Source organism: Mirounga angustirostris, unplaced genomic scaffold (genome assembly GCF_029215605.1).
Source record: "Mirounga angustirostris isolate CCGP_5_RB_7025 unplaced genomic scaffold, mMirAng1.0.hap1 SCAF_10, whole genome shotgun sequence".
Lineage (NCBI taxonomy): Eukaryota > Metazoa > Chordata > Mammalia > Carnivora > Phocidae > Mirounga > Mirounga angustirostris.
The window spans coordinates 70488520-70509928 of NW_026991718.1; the positions used below are offsets into that span (position 1 = coordinate 70488520).

General features: G+C 40.3%; 1 protein-coding gene across 2 annotated transcripts in view; it reads left to right on the forward strand.

Annotated features, from left to right (window-relative positions):
• The window catches only part of FSHR (follicle stimulating hormone receptor), a 165048-nt gene that overhangs the window by 96639 nt on the left and 47000 nt on the right, over nt 1–21409 (forward strand). For both annotated transcript variants that reach the window (XM_064572519.1, XM_064572520.1), the window contains exon 3: nt 18562–18636. In XM_064572519.1, the coding sequence (XP_064428589.1) occupies nt 18562–18636 (75 nt within the window). The remainder of the gene's footprint in view (nt 1–18561; nt 18637–21409) is intronic.

Sequence of the window (21409 nt, forward strand, 5' to 3'; positions counted from 1 at the left end):
CAATCTACCATATATAATATCTACTTGTTTGCATTGACTGTGGGTGGTGGGATGAGATTGAAAATGGGAGGAAAAGAAGTGTTGCTCAAGTTTTAAAATTAAAGCTACATGCTTGAACATGTGGTGATGTTCACCTTAAACAGAATGTATCAAGTTCTACATCTTGTGATCTAAGAAATATCTAAAGCCCTATTTGCTCAATGATCTCTCCTACTGGCCTGCCAGAGTGCTTGAAATTCCCATCTTACTCGTGGTTTAAAAATTGCAATCCTTTATTCAAAGGCAAAGCTGATGCCTGGAAATATAAACCACCAGCACCCATGTAAGTCTTGAGCAGTCACCCCCTCGTGGTATTAGATTCCCTAGAAAGTTGAAATAAATGATCTCTTAGATCTCTCCTTTCACTGGGAAATTCTGTAGTTCTCTAATTCTCCAATATATAAGCTCATATGCACTTGAGTTTTGATAGAGGACTAGGAATCAGGGTAAATTCACGGTCTTAAATCCCACTTGGGATAGGTGGGGTAAAGGGGTGGTTAAAGCCAACATAGGCATCACTACAAAGTTCCTTATGATCCAAAATGCTTTCCTAGTGATACTCCCAAGGAGTTACACCCCACAGCTTTGCACCTTGGATGGGCATGATGTTAATGTATATAAAGTGCTCCTTGTCCTTGGTCCCTTCTGTCACTGGTAAATACCCTTTGAAAATGAAAGGCAGTGTGAAATCAAAGAAAGCCCTTAAGAAGACTATGCCAACAGGAGCAAGTTGCATACAAGAAACTCCTTAGGACACCGTTAGTATTTCTGCCCTCTCCCCTCTCCTATAATCCTGTGATTTGTCTTTCCAGCAGCATATGAAAACACAGTTTATCTTTAATACAGCCACCCCATGTTCTAAAAGAAAAATGCTTTGTATAAAATATAAAGCCTATAAAGACCAGCATTAATGCTTGAAGACATTGAAAACATGTGGAATATCACAGTGAATAGCTACCTCTATAAGTAAAAGAAGTACCCCACCAGCAGTTTTAGGGGAGGGGCACTGGAGGGGGTCATCCCCACAAAATAGAATTTTAAATTAATACAGCTTCTCACATTCATCCCCCATGCCTAAATTCTACCTCCCAGCACCATGTTATAAGTTAAATGTTACCCTCTATTTCTCCAGGGGAGAGAAATGCTGGGTGTATAGTAATAGCTTGGGGGTCAGTTTATCAAGTTGGTTATGAATTTTATCTCTAACACTAAGGAGAAAAATCATAATGGAAAGGAGGAAAAAGAATACAGGATGAAACAGGGAGTGGGGGTATCCTCAAAGGAAAAATTAGTAATAACAGTAGTGATAATCATTCTAATCATTTCAAAAACACGGTTATGTGTTTAATGCTTTACTGTTTAACAAATGCTTTCACTGATATCACTTAATTTTTATTTTGGTGATATGAAATAGATGAGAGAATTGTTTACTCACTTCACACATAAGATTTGTAAGGAGGGCGCCTGGGTGGCTCAGTTGGTTAAGCGACTGCCTTCGGCTCAGGTCATGATCCTGGAGTCCCGGGATTGAGTCCCGCATCGGGCTCCCTGCTTGGCAGGGAGTCTGCTTCTCCCTCTGACCCTCCTCCCTCTCATGCTCTCTGTCTCTCATTCTCTCTCTCTCAAATAAATAAAATCTTAAAAAAAAAAAAAAAGATTTGTAAGGAATCTGTCCCAGGTCACATCACTGTAACAAAGTGGGAACCTGAAATTAGATACCAGCTGTTTTGTTCTAAAGATGTCTCAAGGGGCACCTGCATGGCTCAATTTGTTAAGTGTCTGACTCTTGGTTTTGGCTCAGTTCTTGATCTCAGCATCATGAGATTGAGCCCCATGTCAGGCTCCTGGCTCAGTGGGGAGTCTGCTTGATATTCTCTCTCTCTCCCTCACCCTCTCCCCCCACAACCCATCCCCCGCCACACTCTCTCTCTAAAAATAAGTAAATACAGAGAAGCCTGGGTGGCTTGGTCGTTAAGCATCTGCCTTCAGCTCAGGTCATGATCCCGGGGTCCTGGGATCGAGCCCCATGTCGGGCTCCTTGCACAGCGGGGAGCCTGCTTCTCCCTCTCCCTCTGCTCCTCCCCCACTTGTGCTCGCTCTCTCCCTATGTGTCTCTCTGTCAAATAAATAAAATCTTTAAAATAAATAAATAAATACATCTTTAAAAAAAATAAAGATGTCTCAAGGGCCACGGAGACTTTTTGTTGTAGGAGACATATTTGGGGATGCTAACCACAGGTTTAATGGGTCAGCTCTCCTTAAATACTCAGGATCTTGTTGGCATCAGGCGATGCTCTAATAGTCTGAAAACATGAGGCCTCATCTTGCCAGCTCTCAGGGGCCCCTGCTTGCATCCTTTCCCATCTTAGAACTGGCTTCCTCCCATTCAGTTCTCAGGCAGAAAAGAAGGGGCAGTGGAGGGGGAAAGGGAGTGTCAGGCAGAGAGTTAGTCCAAGTCTGCTCATGGACATTAAATATTTGAGCACTCTGGACTTTGGGTCTTGTCTCCTCAACACAAAAGCTCCCAGAGAGTATGACTTTATGTTTGCTTTCCACGATGTTGCCTTGTGTTTGAGCTGCATCTACAATTTGGCCACTAGAAAAAGGACCTCGTTTCATCTTTTCCTTGACTGGGTCAGGACCCGGAGCTCATTTTTAACCACCCTTCTATGAAGTCATGGTAAGTCACAAATCTGATTTAAGGGGATCCAGAAAGGCCCAAAGCCTCCAAAAGTACTTCAGCTATGTGCTCCATTGTGCCTAAAATTACTTCAGCTATGTGCTCCATTGTGCCTAAAATTACTTGAGCTATGTGTTCCACTGTGCCCAAAATACTTCCACTATGTGCTCCATTGTCCCCAGTGTTCATCTTGACTCTGGTTACATTTTTGCTCCCTGCTAAAATGTAATGCCCTCCCCCTCAATCAAGACTGTCATCAGTTTTCAGAGACACTTTGGTGTGAATGAGTGTTTCTTCTTTAAAGCACAGACTAATACAGGGAGCAGGAGAGAGAGGAAGTCACTGACAGGTCCAGATGATGCAAGGTGCAAGGCCAACTATACTTCCTATGATGCCTGGAGCCTAGCTCTGCTCCCATGAGCCACTAGGCAAACTTGGTTGTGGACCATACCATTTCCTCTCAAATATCTTCATTCCCTAACTGCACTGAAAAGAGCTCCCCTGTGTTTGCCTCTTTGTTAACAACCCCCTTCAGCTACTCTTTATCCTCCCTTTCAAGTTGGTGATTTTCAGTCTTTAGTTCTTTTAAGTTTTGGGAACTAGAAGAAAGAAAAAAAACACAAGTGAACATCTCGTTGCCTTCGCTCCCCAGTTCTTGTTGGCAGATTATAAACTGTTGCTACTATAAGACATCTCTTTAGGTTACAGAAGCAGCAAGCAATAAAGGACTCACTCTCAACTCTAGGGAGAGATTTTCCAATAATTTTCTCATTTCTTCATTGTCCCTGCACCTCCCAGTTCTCTTTAAATACTATGGAGCATATTCTGTCACTGACCTTGTCTGATCATATTGATTGTCAGCAATTGCAGTCTAATTGAAAAGCAAGTTGCTAATGGTAATTCTTGTGTCTTATGTCTTACATTTAAAGACATAATGATCCTAAAAAGGGGGAAATTGCTTGTGGTTGGTGAAAGAGGAAAATATATACAAATTGTGCAACTAATACATTCAAGTGAATTCTGAAATCCAGAACAGGATTAGATGTAATAAATTGGTCCTAGAATTTCCACCAAAAGTACATTTGGTCAGAATGTTTTTCCTTTTCTCCAAATATTTATATTTTTAGGGGGGAAAAAAGTATCCTGGACGAGCAGGAAGGAGGTGACTATTCATAGCTAAACATGAGGTTTGAGATCATTAGCACAAAAATACCACATTGTGAGCTTAAAAGAACATCAGATGGGAGTAGGCAGTCCCAGGTTCTACTCCTCTAACTTGGTGTATGGCCTTAGGTAAATCACTGAACCTTTCTGTACTTTCTCATTCTTCCCTCCTAAACAAGATAACAGCTTTTGCTTCTTTTACTACTTTACTCAGTCAACAGTCACTTCTTCAACAGGAAGCCCTGCAATCAGTTGCACTGAAGACATTACAGTTTCCTATTAGATTAGAAGCTCCTTGAAGGCAGAAATTGTACTCTCTTGAATATGTCTGAAGAAGACAACTGCAGAGGAATTTGAGATTTGATGCCAAAAATACTAAAGCATTGTTAATGCCTATTCCCTTCAGCTCAATAGGTTCAGTACTATTGAGAGTGTGACAGTGGCCACAGATCCAGCCCTTGGGAGCCTACAGACAGAAGCACAGCCAGCAGAACTACAAGTCCAACAATGATAAAATACTCTGATAAAGACACAAGGAGTGTGCTAGGGAATCTCAGAGGAAAGCAAATGTCTTAATTCCAAGGATTAGAGAAGTCTTCCTTAGAGAAAACTATAAAGGTTGCCCTGAAAATTGGTGAGTTTCCTTCCTGCTCTGATACTTAGGTGTGAGGGGTAAAGTTTACTTTAATCAATGTAAGACAAAGTCTTGCAGATGTCATCTGTCCAATCAGCACACATTTGTGGAGTGCTGGCTGGGTGTAGAGGTGACAAATTATAAATATAACAAAGCCCTTGACCTCAAGGAATTTATAGTCACTAAACTAGACTCCAGAGCAAAATAATAATAAATACCATTTCTTTAACACTTACTAAGCTTTAGGTACTTAACATGTAATTATTTAGTATTTAAGCCTCACAAAGTTCTGCAAGGTAAATACTATTGTCCTCATTTCAGATATAAAGAAACTGAGGCTCAGAGAATTTAAGTAACTTTGCCAGCTTCACCCAGCTTGGATGAGTCTATGAGTACTTGTATGGGTCTACAATACCAGCTCTGTTGCCTGGTTCCTAACATAGATATCCCCTTTCCCTGGTTAGCCTTGACTCAGTTTCTACAGTCCCAGCAAAAAGCTTAAGTGGATGAATAAAAATGCACTCCTATCATCATGAAGAACATCTTCACCTAGACCAGTTCAGTTATTAATTACCCATGTAAATACAGCTTCTTGTTCATTTGTTACTCTATCCGTTTGAGGAAAAAAGGAGAAGATGCATGTGTAGGACATGAAAATCTAGTAAATCTAGAAGATAACTACTCAAGGGCCTTCCTTCCTTTGCTGATACTCTGAAATTCTCCTTTCAGGCGTGTTACAAAGCAAAAAACATACCCTAAAAAAGGTCTTCCCAACAAGATCTTTGTTACTTGAAATTATATTAGTAAAGGACAAATGTGCATTTCACAAATTACACACATGCATAGGAGTACAGAAGTTCCCCCCACCAGAAGCTGCTAAAGGGAGGAAGGATATATGGATTCTTTTCTTCTGCCCCACAGCCAACACCCTACACTTCAAGAGGAATAATCCCACCATTATTTGTTTTGCCTCTCTCTAAGCTTTTGTTTAAACAAAGGTTTCCAGGGCATAGAAAAGGCCTAAATATCTACTGAACTGGACTGATGATTCCCAAAATTTTGGGTGTCCTTAACCGGCTAAATCAGACTCATGTTGAAAGACAGTCCACTCTCCTCCTCACTTTTTTTTTTTTAATTTTATTATGTTATGTTAATCACCATACATTACATCATTAGTTTTTGATGTAGTGTTCCATGATTCATTGTTTGCGTATAACACCCAGTGCTCCATTCGATACATGCCCTCTTTAATACCCATCGCCAGGCTAACTCCATCCCCCCATCCTCCTCACTTTCTAAAACAATGGCATTTTTCTCCAGGCAGTGAGAAAGTCTCATAACATAGAATCTCTTTCAAGACTTACTTCCTTTTTCCTGACCATACAGGTGTCTTTGCTATAAAAATAGGGACACGTTCAGTACCAATGTGAGGCAAAGGTAGCCTAAGAGTAGGGCTTTTGACTACCATTTGATGTGAGATGGAGAAATCTGCTCAGAAATTGACATAAAATCAATCAAATATGTAGTCAGTAAAAATGGCCCCTGAATTTCTGAATTCAAAAAAATACAGAAAATGTAGCAAAGGGCAGGATGGTATCAGTTTTCCACCTAGGATGCTTATGAGGATGCTACACTCATGCATGCCAAAGAGGAAAATAAGAATCAATCCAACTCAAATTCAGAAGTGGCCAAATGTGAGCTTCTTCTTATTCCTTCACTGCAGCCCATAAAAGAGGCACTTTTATGCCAAGAATAAGAGTTAATGAGGTGGAAAATGGTGGGGCATAAAAGGGAGAGTAATTATGAATTACAGAGTGAAAACAGAGACTGGAAGGAGATTGAAAGCCATTTGGGGAAGGGCAGATTATGTTATGGGGCTGGGAAGGGTGCAAAAAAAGGCATAATAGATCCCCAGAGATAATTATTAAGGAAGCTTTTGAGGTGTTGTGGGGTGACAGAAGTGTACAGGAAAGCCTGCAATAATTGCCACACACACACACACACACACATACTTGGTGTTTCTCTTGGTAAAGAGGCTCAAGATATATGACAAGGAGGAATTCAACACTGACTTACAGGGGGATCAATGGAGCCCTCTTTAAGCTGACAATAAAACAAGCACTGTCTTCAGGAGAATAATGGCTCGGACTAGGGGTACCTCTTCCCTTGTCCAGGGCTCAGGAAGAATGGCCCTTGCTGACTATCTCACAGAGCTGCTCCCAAGGAAACAGATGCAGTACCTTAAGAAGGATGCTCCATGGAGCCCTTCACCCCAGCTTGTTAGAAACAGAAGCTGGCTGTCATGCAGGACTGCTGACGATGTGGCTGGCTGCCTTTTAATAACAGAATCACAGAAATAATTAAAATCACTGAATTCTAGGGCTAGAAAGGACCCACGAGATCATCTGGATCAACAGTGTTATTTTATAGATGAGGAACAAAGGCCCAGAGAAGGTAACTGATTTGACTCAAGCAGAGTGGTTAATTAGTGGCAGAGTCAAGACTAGAACCTAGGTCTCCTTACTCCAGTAAAGTAATAAAAATAATGGTAAGCAGTATAACCTTTGCATAACACTATGCAGTTTTTTTCTTCTGTATGACATACATTATTCATTTGATCTTCAATAGCCTGCCCAACTACAAAGAATCAAGTATGAAATATACTGAGGTACAGAGGAACTTACCAACATCTTACTGCAGGAAATGGATCTCAGAGAGCTCCAGTGATTTGCCAAAGTGAGGAAGGACTTCCTCTTACCCACTCAAGAGACCCTGCCTCATGCAGCTCCACATTGCTGTAGTTCAGAGAGCTAGAGGTTCAAATTTCTTAATCTGAACACCCCTCCCTGGGTCTGTGTGCTAATGGATTTAGTAGTCCCCATTGTGAAAAAGTTGTTCTTTCTGGCATGCTGGTGTGTATTCTTTCATGACATAATTGAAAAAGAAAAAACCAAGGGCCCATAATTCAGGAAGGAGCAGCCCTCTGGTGTGTTCACAGCAAGAGGCCACACAACTCCATCACAGGTAGTAAATACTGTATCACTAAGTTTAAAAGAGTTCTCTAGTAAATGAGGTCAAATAGACGCTTAGTTTCAAGGGGAATTTTTTTGGTTGTCTGTCTTCTTCCAATGTAGCCCAGCAACACTCCTACCTGACTCCTAATTGAAAGGCCAACAAAAATTTAAACACTTAGTGTATATACACCCATTTTTCACCAGATGGTAGATGCAAAACTCACATGTGCCCTGATGGGAGGAGATTTGTTGGGCAAATACTAGATACCATTCAGGATACTAGAGTCTTAGGTATTAGAATGGATAGATGGCAACAGCAAATTCCAAAATGTCAGGGACTTTAAAACTAAGTTTCTTTGTCACCCAGTAGTCACATCACACTTTATTTAGGATGCCAGGGCAACAGCAGCTTCACCATCTTTAATCATGGCTTCCAAGTTTGCCCTGGACATCTCCAGCCAAGTTGGATAGAAAGGAGACAGAACATGGAGGAACATACATGAGGGGCTATGGGCCAGGCCTAAGGTCGCACACAACACTTCTGCTCACATTCCATGGGAGGAGTCTCCTCCTCACAAGATGATGCCTAACAGCAAAATTGGCCAGAAAATGTAGTCTAGCTATGTACCCAAAAATAAGAGAGGAAAAACAGATTTTGATAGACAGCTAGAAATCTCTTCATGCCATGTGTTATATCCATAATTCTCATAAAAACCCTAAGAGGTAGTTATAATGATCCCCACTGGATTAAATAAGTCTTATGAGGGTTAGCTGACTTATTTAAGATAAAGGTAGAATTTTAGTTCAGGTCTGTTTGTCTTCCAGGTATGTGTTCACATACAGTCATATGTGTATGTGAGGTAAGACAAATAAAAGGCAGCCGAACCTTAATAAAACAAGATCATTAGTGAGATTACCAATGTAGAGCATTTCACACTATGCCTGCGATACAACAAGTGTGTAAAAAAGGTTAATTATTATCATTGTCATTATTATTGCTGCAGCCTGGAGTTACACAGCTCAAACTTCCACGTGCTCCAATCCTACAGATAATTTATCATGGCGTGTGTGTCAGAAGCACCACCTACCTTCCCATTTCCCTTTCTTTGGCCTCTGCTGAAGCTGGCAAACTACACGGAAGCCAAGTGACCCAATCAACATCCCTTCCCTTTCTTCTCTACACACAGTCTCCACTCCCTTATACATTCCCAACCCCTTGTCTTCCATCACCTAGAACTCCATAAATTCCTGTTTAAACAATTTCCAACAGGCATACAGAGTAATAAAGAAACTGTCTACTTTTTTAACTTCTAACTCCATTATCATTCTACCTCTAGAAAATCTCTTTCCCTTTCCCTCCTGCTCTTTCTCCTTCCTTCTCTTTTTATCATCCTCTTAATTCCATTTGCTTTTCCAAACAACAATCCTCATGGCTCCCAGGCCTAAGTACTAGCTACCCTCCTAAATTTGGGTAGAGATGAACTCCTAGGGCATCACTTTTTACTCTACCTTTGTGTCCACTACCCACTCCTTTTATATTTTCTTGCATATTATATACATAACCTTGGATTTACCCCAAAATTTTAAGCAAATCACTGAGACACTTAATTGTTTGAAAAAAGAGGACTCATGACCCACATCAAACTCCCCCTGAGTCATCACATGACTGTTAATAACTAAAGCTCTAGCTAAAATTGCAAAGAGCCATAATTACAATAATGATGGTAGGGAATGAAAACTTTTGCAAGAAACACTGAAAACAAGTAATTGAGAAGACTTAGGATCTGTTAAATGTTGAAGAGGAGTTAGAGGTGACCCCAGTTTGCATTGGTCTAGTGAACCAATAGGGATGACAGAACTGTTGGCTGGACTAATTAAATGGGGAAGGGAGGAGAGTTGGGGGAGGAAATAGTAAACCTGCTCTAAACTAGTTGTCCATGAAGTGTTCACAGAACATGTAGTATAATATGGCTTTGGTAGTTGCATACATGGACTCTGGTCTAAGAGAGAAATATGTCCCAATAACATGTGAAGCATCAACAGAGAGGTTCTAACAGGGAAAGCTTGACAAATACAAAGATGGAGCTTCATAAATGCTGACATTGAGAGGGCATGAGAGAGAAAATATGGTATATGAGAACAAAGAATTAAATGTATTGAATCCTTACTCTGTAACCTGCTCTGCTTGCTCTATGTTGGGCATCCCTCCCACACTTTCCTCCACTTCTATTCTATTGCACTTTTGCACTCACAACATCTCATGCATGTTGCTTCCGTCCAACAAAACTGCTAATTCTTGGGAGACAGTTCTTTCTTTTTATGTGCTCTTACATGCTCTACACTTGCATAGAGAATGTACTAAAAAAGCACTTATCATATGAGTCACTGCTTGAGACTTTATCTGTGAAAGGTGATTTTGCACATTGACATATTGCCTTGCCAGAACTCCAGTACAATGCAGCATGGAGGAATGGGGTGGTATTTAGTTGTTTTATAGGCATATCACTTCCAAAAGGATTTCTACTCTAACAGGATTTTCTGAAGTGGAAATAGTTTTCCAACTCACTGTAAATATGGCCTACCTGATTTCTGCCATCTTTTTGAGGCCCCATGATCATATCCAAGGTCGACTTTACTTACTGGCTCTATGGTAATTGGGGAAATTACTTACCCTCTATATGCCTCTTTTTCCTCTTCTGTAAAAGGAATAAGAGTGATACAACCCTCATAGGGTTGTTATGATGATTAAGCAATTTAATAAGTATGAAGCACAGAAAAATTGGCAAATAAGAGCATAATAAATGTTAGCTATTATGACTGATTTTTAGTCTTTTTTCCTCATCTGCTGTGGGAAATGAGGGAAATACATTACTTCAAAATATAATTACTCAATGTTTTAAATTAAGACAAAACTAAAAATGGACAAAATCGTTTGCTGTTGATGTATTTGAAAATGAATTGTATTCAATTGTCTCCGATTGAGTCATAGAGGGTTCTTTTATCAATCTCATTTTGGGGCCTTATTTACAGCATCTTTAGCAAAGACTCACCTAACCCAGGAGGAGGAAGCAGATGTGACATCTCAGAAAAGGAAGGCATCTACCTGCTGCCACTGAGGAGGGAAGAGGAGCCCTTTGGCAATGGCCTTACCACACAATGACTCCAAGTCCCACTCTGTATTGACCCTGTCCTAAAGGGAAAAATATCCTTTTTAGGTTATGCCTTCATTGACAGAGACATCCTTATTGGGGCACCTTTATGCACTGCCCACTCTTTGATGGTCATTAGACCAGCAGTGGGTCTCTGTGGGAAAAACTCAGAATGGAGGTTAGGGCAATGCTATATATTGCCTAGTTTAAGAATCTAATCTGTAGATGGGGTTGAGAGAACTATTCCTAGGACCTTTGCTAACACCATTTTCCCAGTACAGTGGTTGGCCTGCTCAGTGTCTCCCAGCTACAGAGGAATTCAGTCCTAAACTCCAGAAGAGGGCAGGCAGTCTGGCACGCATGGTGATATCTGGTATTTACCATGTGATGAACATTGTGCTTTCACACATACCATCTCATTTAGACCCTTTGACAACCCTGCGAGGTAGTCATTATTCCATTTTATAGACAAGGAAACTGAAGCTCAGTGAGACTCCCTAACTTGCCCCCAGTTACACAGCTAGTAAAAAATGGAGGCAGGATTCAAACTCAGGTCTCTGTTTTAGCCTCTGGATCTGACCTTAAGAGAATTCTAAATGAGAGAGTTAAGTACGTGTTTGGAAACCATTACGAAATTTTCTGAAAGGCATTTTCACTGGAATTTTCACCTGACCTGTTATGTATTTTTTAAAATTATATAGCACATTTCCAGAAGAATTTGGGGAGTAGACATAGGATAGAAATACAGAAAATCACATAGTTTGTGTGTGTGTGTGTGTATAATGCGTGTTATGTATATTATAAGCATGTTTGACATTTAATATGTAATAAAATTATAATATATGTACTATATGTAAAAGCATATTCTTCATACATCTGCAGCTATATTCAAATACAACATACCAACCATCCTTTTTCTTTTTTCCTTTAACTCAGATGTAGCCCAACAAATAAAGATAGCACCAGTTAAAAGAAAGCCTAGAATACTAACTTAGAGATGATTGCTAAAACCTAAGACCAATTTTATTCATCTTTTAGATCCCCAGCACCCAGCCTAGTGCCTTAAACACAAAGGCTGCTTAATCAAAATCTGTTGAACATTTGTTGAATTCGTTCTTAACTCCTTTAAATATTCACTCCAAGATTCTGCTAAACAAGAAGATTCCTTCCTGTGCTAATACACAATTTGATTTGTAAATACTCTGTTTACTGCAAGTTTTCAAGAACACAGCTTTCTTGTGCAAGAGCCAAGGTAGAAAAATCTTTTATAATCTTTCAAAGGTAATTCATCCATTCATCAAACATTTGGCTGGTAACAGGAATACTAAGATAAAACGCAATGTCACTGTCCTCTTTGCCTAGTGAAGGAGACAAACCAGAGTGCAAATTCAATACAGTATGTGAGGGCTACAACAGAGGATGTATGTGGGGATCCCAGACCACGGGGACTCAAGGAAGGAAAACAATCAATTTAGCCTGAGGTTATTAAAAACAAAAGAAATTTGATATAGTGAATATTAAAAATACTTTAATGCAATTGAATCCCCTAATGTGCCGAGTTAGGGAGGGGTATTTGGATATATTAGGGGAAAATGCTCTGTGGAAAGTCAAGGGAGGAGGGAAAAGAGGAGGCAGACCCAGTTGGAGAATATTTCCTATGTTGGGGGGAGAGAAAACAACAGCAAATTCATTTCCACCAGTATTTAATTTCTTATTCCATCCCAATTCGTAGATGTCATTGACATTCTAGTGAGACCTTTAACTTCTGGTGACAGTTTTTTAGTTATTCCTTATCCTGTAAACCCATAGCACCTCTGCTCTGAATCAAACAGTCTCAGCATTTAGCAAATAAGTATCAGGCGAAATGGTGGACAAATTAGTACCCCTCTATGATAGTTTGAAGTTTTATGCTAGACCTGGCTGAATTCTACATGCTCATTCATTCCCTAAAGTCCCTCCTACTGAACACCCCACCCCCTTCCATCAAGTGTACCTGTATATAAATACCACTCCACTGACCAGAAGAATGCACATCTGGAGTAGAATTTGTGGCTTGGAAACTCACTGCAGAGACAATGCTCTGAAAACCTCCAGTATCTCATGCAAGCGCATCTCCCTTTCCTTTGAGGAAACATGGAATTTCATGCACAGAAGAGACCTTAAGAATCATCTTCTCTAATCCCCAATCATAGAATCAAACCAGTCATCTCTGCTATTTCCTCCTCCATGGGTGTTTTGTCAAAGACTTCCCTCTCGGAGCCACAGGGAGGTGGGAAGTGCTGCGACCCAGAGAAATAGAGCTAAAGGCATCCAGAAACTATTAGTACGACAGACCAAATATATGTATGTGATCCTTATATGCTGTGTATTAAATGTGAAACTCCATAGGACAAAAGCCTAACTCACAGACAAGCTAGCCTTGGCTGAAATTTGGGCATGCTGCCTACAGAAAAGGGGTGAAAAACACTGAAGACAAGTGTCATCTCCTTTGTAGTTTTGCAGATGCCATTTCTGGACCCGAAGACTACTTTTCCTCCATCTACTCATCCATCCACTAAACATTTACTGAGTATCTATTACATGCCAACTTACCACTAGATGCCAAAGATACAAAGATAGATGAATAAGATACCATCAGGAATTCAAAGTCAAGTTGGGGAATTAGACAATGACCGCACACCCCCCATCAAAAAAAGAGCAATGGCAAAAAAAAAAGTAATTCCTTTAAGGGAACAATCAAATAAGTCTTGTGAGAACTAGAAGGTAGGAAAATTTCAATGAGAAAAAAAGAGGAGGCTTTCCAACAGAGATACAGAGTTTTTAAAATCAAGTGCCTCACTCCCCTTGGTTTAATTTAATTGAACTCCTCTATCATGTTTTTCATATCCAACCATGTGTGTGATGTGGAGAAAGGTCTGGTGGGGTGTTAGAACCATTCTTCTAAAGAGCCTTGCAGTCAAAACCAGCACACTATCCCCATCATCTGAGGTATTAGAAATGCCGAACCTCCAGCCCCACTCAAGATCTTCCCATGGAGAAGCATTTGAACAAGATTCCCAGGTGATTCATCTGTGCATGAACAATTGAGAAGCACTATCCTAGAAGATGAGTAGAGCCTCATCTCTGGAAATAAGCTTTCCACAGAGTCAGGATCTCTCACCCAATAAGAGTGTCATTCAATGTCTACATTGAACATTTCCCAAACTTTCTGATCTCAGAATTCCTTTACATTCTTAACAGTTATTTAAGACACCAAAGAGATTGGGTTTATGTGGGTTATAGCTACCAACATTTACCATACTAGAAGTTAAAACTGGGAAACATTTTGTCAGTCCATTTTAAAACAATAAATCTCTACATGCTAACATAAATAATAATTGTTATGCAAAATAACTGTCTTTTCAAAAAAATTAGTGTGTAGAGTACCATGGTTTTACATATTTGCAAAAATTTTCAGCATCTGGCTTAATAGAAGATAGATGGAATCTCATCTCTGCTTCTCCATTACAGCTGTTGCCATATTACACATTGAGTAACCCCTAGACTCCACTATATCCTCAAGCAATGAGAGGGAAGAAGTTCTATTTTAGATTATGAAAATACTTTTGACCATATAGACCACAAGATCACACTTAGAACAGCTAATCTATCACATCCCTAGAGCTCTCCTCTCCTCACAAACTTTTACCTGTTGCCTCTAAGAAAACGCCATCACAGCGGGAATTGTGCCAATTGCAATGATTTATCACAATTGCAAAGAGAATTCTTAACTGAAGTTATTGAGACAAAGGATGGTTTCTTAATTATCTAAGTTGTTTGGATGCAAAGATTCCACATCCTCCCTTCAAAGACCAATTTAATGATCCTCACCACTGAGTATTATCTTAGTCAAGTCAGGTAACCTTTGTTAAACCTCTCTGGAGAGTATTGGCACCACTAACTCCAGTTTACAGGTACACTAAAAATGAAGGGAAGCTATGCATAATCAAAAATACTGTCAATTATCGATACTAAAGTGTTCTTACATACTTTCCACAACAGCTCTTGCTACACATTTAACATCTGAAATGTTGCGACTTTTTGTTTAAATGTTTTTACTTATGAAAAATTAAACCTAACTAGTGCCTTTTCTGTTTTACTCCTGCTTCCATGTTAGATCTCTGGTTTATCTTGCTACTATTTTGCCTCATTATCTCTCATTATCTTGTGCTCCAAGAACCTTATTTGTCTAATTTATTGTCTCAGTAACCAAGGGAAAATTGGCCCTTCTTGCTCCTGAAGCAAACTTTAAAACAAAATTCATAGATCTAAAAAGCACCTTAATGATCATCTAGTCCAGCAGTTCTCCATCTTTCCTGTATATGGGTATCCCCATTGCTTGGAAAATTAAAGGGAGAAAAAAATAATACCAGAGCCCCACTCCAGACTAAATAAATCCAACTCTTTGGTATGGATCCAGGCTTTGGAATTTTTTTTAAGGTCCACCAGAAGATTCCAACATGCAGTCAGATTTGAGAAACTATGATAAAGTCCAACTATTCACTTTACAGATGGGGGGCAGTGATGACCAGGAGGGGAAGAATGCTTACTTAGGATCACCAGGATAGAACTAGGATTTGAACACTACCTCTGGGCAAAAAGCACGACCAAGATTCTTCTATTAATTCTCTTAATTCAGAGCTCTTGAAACACAAACAAAAAGTTTATTCTCTTTCCCTTGCATAAAAGTCATCTTTCAAATAACTTTATTTATGTTCTATACACAATAAAATAGATGCACCCATTTCTTAAAGATTTTATTTATTTGAGAGAGAGAGAGAAGGGGCATGAGTGGGGAAAGAGGGAGAGGAAGAAGGACAAGCAGACTCCTCACTGAATGAGCAGCCTCATGTGGGGCTCAATCCCAGGACCCTGAGATCATGACCTGAGCCAAAGTTAGATGCTTAACCAACTGAGCCACACAGACACCCCAAGATGCATCATTTTAAGTTTAAAGTTTAACAAGTTAGGCAAGCATGTACACTCATGTTACTACTTCCCCAATCTTGATATAGAACATTTCCATCACCCCAGAAAGTTTCCCCCCACCTCCTGTCAGCAACATCCATCCCAGACCCCAGGTGACAATTACTCTGATTTCTGTCACTGTATCTTAGTTTTTCCTGTTTTAGAACCTTATATAAATGGAATTATACAGTATGCATTCTCTTATTCAACATAATTTTTTAAAAATTCAGCCATGCTGTATCCAGTTTGTTGCATTTTATTGATGAGATTTTCATCATATGGATATTCCAGTTTATCCATTGGGTTGTCCCCAGTTTGGGGCTATTACAAATAAAGCTGTAATGAACATTTATCTACAACTCTTTGGGAGGGCATACATTTTTATTTATCTTGAGTTAAAATACTGGAGTGGAAATACTGGGACCAAGGTGGCCTGGGAGGCAGGATGTGTAAAAGAAAGTGTTGCAGGGGCGCCTGGGTGGCTCAGTCGTTGGGCGTCTGCCTTCGGCTCAGGTCATGCTCCCGGGGTCCTGGGATAGGGCCCCACGTCAGGCTCCTCGCTCAGCAGGAAGCCTGCTTCTCCCTCTCCCACTACCCCTGCTTGTGTTCCCTCTCTCGCTGTGTCTCTTACTCAAATAAGAAAAAAAAAAAGTGTTGCCACCCTGCAATCATCCAGAGGTGATTCTGCATACAAGTGGGGTTGTTTATTCACATGGAGATGAAAATACTTTACAGGCATATCAAAAGGATTAGAGAGAATGTACATGGAGTAGCTGGTAAATACAGATATGTAATTAATGATAAGAGAAATAACTAGAGATGGCACTAGGTTAGACTAGAACAAGATCCCTGAGTTTCTCAGTGATATGCTTTTCCAGTTAGCTGCATATTGTTCATCTCTCCTCAACCCTCATCCAGTCAAAGGCTCCCCCTCCCCCTACACAACCCCAACACCCTCTCCTGTATTTGAAGGTGAGGCTATAAAATATGAACTACCTTCTGAAATAATTTTGAAGTGTTCTTTGGCATTTAATTCTAATAATTTGTAGTTCTCTTTGACAAAAGGATGAAAGGAAGGAGGGGTGGAGGGGGGAAATCCAGATAAGGGAACTCTCAGCACATGAATTCAGGAAAGGAGAAATGTCTACCTATTAGGCAATATTAGGCTGAGAAATTACCATGAGTGGTGAACCAAACCTACTGGTAGCAGTAAGTGAACCTGGAAATCATTTTTGGAAGATATGGCCCCATTTGGATTTAAGCCCTCTCATCTGGTTCTTCCTCCATGACCTACCTTTCCCTGTGCAACTTTTCACTCAACACCTTTAAGTGTTCAAATTAACACCTTCTTTTTCTAGGTCTACCACCCATTTCCTACCCCTCCTCATTCCTGTACCTCCCAGTACTCCTTCCACTTGTAGGACAGAGGAGCAAAATAAATGGCCAATAGCCAACATGTTCTATCACTCACTCACACACACACACCACCACCACCACCCTTATCTATGTTCAACTGTAAAAATTATGAATACTAAAGTTTATCAAGTGAGTCATGAAAAAATGCTATCATAGAATAAGAAGGCTTTTTTTCTCTCACAGTCTCCTCGCTTGTGAGAAGTGACCCACCACCACTGAGTTGACAAGCTCCAGATGTCACCAGCACCCCCTCACTGAGATGACTACTGATCATAATCACACCTCCCCTGTAAAACATCCTCCCTGCTCTGCCCATTAGGCTTTACCCTGATCAAGAGTCTTTCTAGAACTCTTCAGCTAAACCCCAGGCCAGCAGACAGTGCTTCTGCTTCTGCCTCAGCCAATTTGAAAGCATGCTGCCTATGAGATTTCCTGAGACACTCAGCTGCCACATTAAAACTGCATGAACCTTCCTCTGGAGACCTAATAATAGCACGTTTCATCTGTGAGCCACTTTATAAACATTAAGTGATTAAGCCACCCTCTATCTTCTCAAGCTCTGGGCTTCGGCATAGTGGACTTCACTCTCCACTGCCCTCAAATTACTCCAGCAGGAAAAAAACAAAAAACAAAAAAACAACAAAAACACCCTGAAAGCTGAAAGATCTTTTCTGGGTATTTTAGGCCAAGACATTAAGACGGAAGGCCTTGCAGTAACAACCCCTACTTGGCTAATAATATGGAGGGGGAAGGTATTTAAATCCACACTCCTTTTAAAAGAGACTGAATTGAGGTTCTCATCTCCCAAAGCTAGATTAGCAGAGAGAAGAACTTGACTCCATGGTCTAGAGCAAGGTTACTGAACTAGAGCCCATGGCACCAAATCCAGCCTGCAAACCCCACAGGATCTTATATAGGATAACCCCTATATTTTTATAAATAAAGTTTTATTGGAAGGCAGTCATGCTCATTCATTTACTTGTTATCTATGGCTACTTTTGCACTGTATTATCAACTGAGCAGTTGTGATGGAAACCAAATGACCCACAAAGCCAAAAAATAGTTACCATCTAGCCCTGTAGAAAAACTTTGCTGACCCCTGCAGAGTCTAAGGAACCTAAAGTTTATCCTCATCCTGTATATTCCCTAAATATCTTTAATCAATTCTCCTTCCCTTTCTGGGCTTCAGTTGTTACATCTGTAGACTGAATATTCTCTAAACTGACTAAGCCATCGCCTTAGGCTTATTCTCTCATTGTTCTCTAAGTATTAGCATCTCATGTGTTAGCTTCGTCTCATTATTACAGCTTACATCTTTGAGGGCAGGAATAGAGTTGTGCGTGTCTCATGAATCATTGTAGGCAGGAGGCTCTATGCTGAGCCCTAAATCCATCTGTGGAGTATAACTGAACTGACTTGAATCATATGGTTTTTTGTTTTTTGTTTGTTTGTTTGCAGAGAGATCTCACAGAATGAAGTCTTGGAAGTGATAGAGGCAAATGTGTTCTCCAACCTGTCCAAATTACATGAAATGTAAGCAAGATCCTGTGGGGTTTGCTCATGATTGTTGGCAGTAGGCTTAAATTTTGTGTATATCCCTGGAAGGCCCTATCTCTGCTCAATCCTTGGATCTCTAGAAATTCATTTTAAGGGGTTCCTGGGTGGTTCAGTGGGTTAAGCATCTGCCTTCTGCTGAGGCCATGATCCCAGGGTCCTGGGATTGAGCCCCACATCAGACTCCCTGCTCGGCAGGGAGTCTGCTTCTCCCTTTCCCTCTGCCTCTCCCCCTGCTCATGCACTCACACGTTCTATCTCTCTGTCTCAAATGAATAAAATTTTTAGAAAAAATTTCATTTTAAAATGTCAAAGTCAGCCCAAAAGGCACTGTCATGTGTCTCTCTGCCTGGTGATCCAGGTACCAGCTCAGAGCCTAGTCTTGTCCTGCTCCCTCCCTCCCAGATTTTCTTCAATAGACCCAAGAACCTTGTTCTGTGACTGAAGATACCTCTATCTCATCTTCTCATTTAAAATTATTCCAGGGGCGCCTGGGTGGCTCAGTTGGTTAAGCGACTGCCTTCAGCTCAGGTCATGATCCTGGAGTCCCTGGATCGAGTCCTGCATCGGGCTCCCTGCTCGGCAGGGAGTCTGCTTCTCCCTCTGACCCTCCCAACCCTCCCCCCTCTCATGTGCTCTCTCTCTCAGTCTCTCTCTCTCAAATAAATAAATAAAATCTTAAAAAATAAAATAAAATAAAACTATTCCAGAGTCAAAGTCCAAAATAAATCCCACATAATGTAGTTAAAGATAAGCAATCCTCACTTGAATACTAGCCCATGCCATATATCACGATGAAACCTTGGCCAAGATACAAAATCATTCCAAGACTTAGTTTTCTAACCTGTAAAATGAGAATAATAATAAAAGTGCATGGCACAGGATCACTGTGATGAATAAAGGAGATAAATATAAATTAGATCTAACACATCAACTGGCATAGAATAAGTATGTCATAACAATCCTTGGTTCTTATTATAACCCAATTTGCTTTCTCTTTTAACATTCTAGTTTTACACACCTGTCAATATTCATACAGATGCACTTGTTTCATACCAGCCTATAATTACCATAAATTAATTCATAGAATCATAAAATGTCAAGGCCAGAAGAGACTGTAGACTATCTGGTCCCTATTTTTCCAAAATATATTCTGTTTATCATTAAACACTTGGGAAATTGTTTTTTTTTTTATTTTATTATGTTATGTTAATCACCATATATTACATCATTAGTTTTTGATGTAGTGTTCCATGATTCATTGTTTGCGTATTAAGTGTTTTTTTAAAAAGGTAAATGACTCTATGGTCAAATAAGATTAGGAAACATTGGGCAAATAAAGTTAGATTCACTTACTATAAGAAAACTCAGAACCTATAACATGCAAATATATACTTAGAATCTCCAAGGAGGATATTTTATTAAGGGTTCTCAACCAATATCACTGGAAAGGTTTCTTCTGTGGGGCATGTATTAATATCTCACAAAATTCCCACAGAACATAGTTAGGAGAGCCACTGAACCACTTTTCTTAGCATTACAGATGAGGATGAAAGACACAGAGAAGTTGCAAGACTTATCTAAAGTTACCCAGCCAAATCCATAGCAGGATAAGGACTTGAAAATAAATCCCAATTCTGGTATTTTTTTAAAAACCTCTTAGCATTTGCCAAGCATATATACATGTACACATTCACATGATTCACATATTTGTTTAGAAATGACACTCGATCTGTCCATACTTGCAGACTGCCCCATCCCTTTTCCTTCCTTCTACCCACTCTGCCTCCCACCTGCATTATTCCTCAATGCCATTAAACCTCTGCAACTGATGCCTTCCCTCATTCTCCCCCATTGCCCTCCTGTTCCTTCCTTTCTTCTGTTTGGTCTCTCCTTGTCCTAGTTGGGAAAAGAGAGTTGACCAGGGTCTCAGACCCACAGGGAATGTCAAAGAAATGAATCAAAGGGCAGCCAGCTCTCTGAGCAGGGTCAAGCAAGCATCCCTCTCTGTGGTTTGGCGGGCAGTAGAGCTAATGGAACGGCTCTTTCATCTCTTCCCTGCACGGAGAGGTGCTCACCCCCATGTAGCACTGACTGTACTTAAAATAATTAATTACCTGGTACTTGGATCTGGATAGCTACAGGTTACTGCAATATAAAAGCTAATGAAACAGGGAGGAAGTAATTAACACAGAGCATCTCTGCAAATATACATTGATCCAGCAAGATGAGGAAAGGGCAGTCTCTCTCTGCTGGAATCCAAATGTGAACATGCTCACCTCCAGACTATTGATCAGGACCCAACCAAAGGCAACGAGGGCAGAAGTCACCACTTCCCATGAGCTCTGAGAGTAGCCTCAGTCTACAACATGAAGGGAATCACCAGCACATTCCCAGCTACTGTCGGCTGCAATTTCTTGGTTAAAATCAGAGATGTCCACTGCTTTTCACCTAATCTTTGTTTTCCTTTGCCTCTTTACTTTTTCCCTAATCCCCTTTTGTCCTTCACCCTTCCCCTTCCTCCCATCTTCTTTTCACCTTTTATTGTTTTCCATCTCATGCGCTCTTGTCTCCAGACCAGACAAAATCTCTTTTCCCCATGTTAGTCTCATCCCTGCCCTCTTAGCTGCCTCAGAGGAACCTTGAGGAGGTCTCTAAAAGACATTTACTGGTTAAAGATGCAGTGTGCTGTGTGAAAAGGACACACTCAACCAGTGCTTTGTTCAGTTATGATTAACACGTGCCAAGAGGA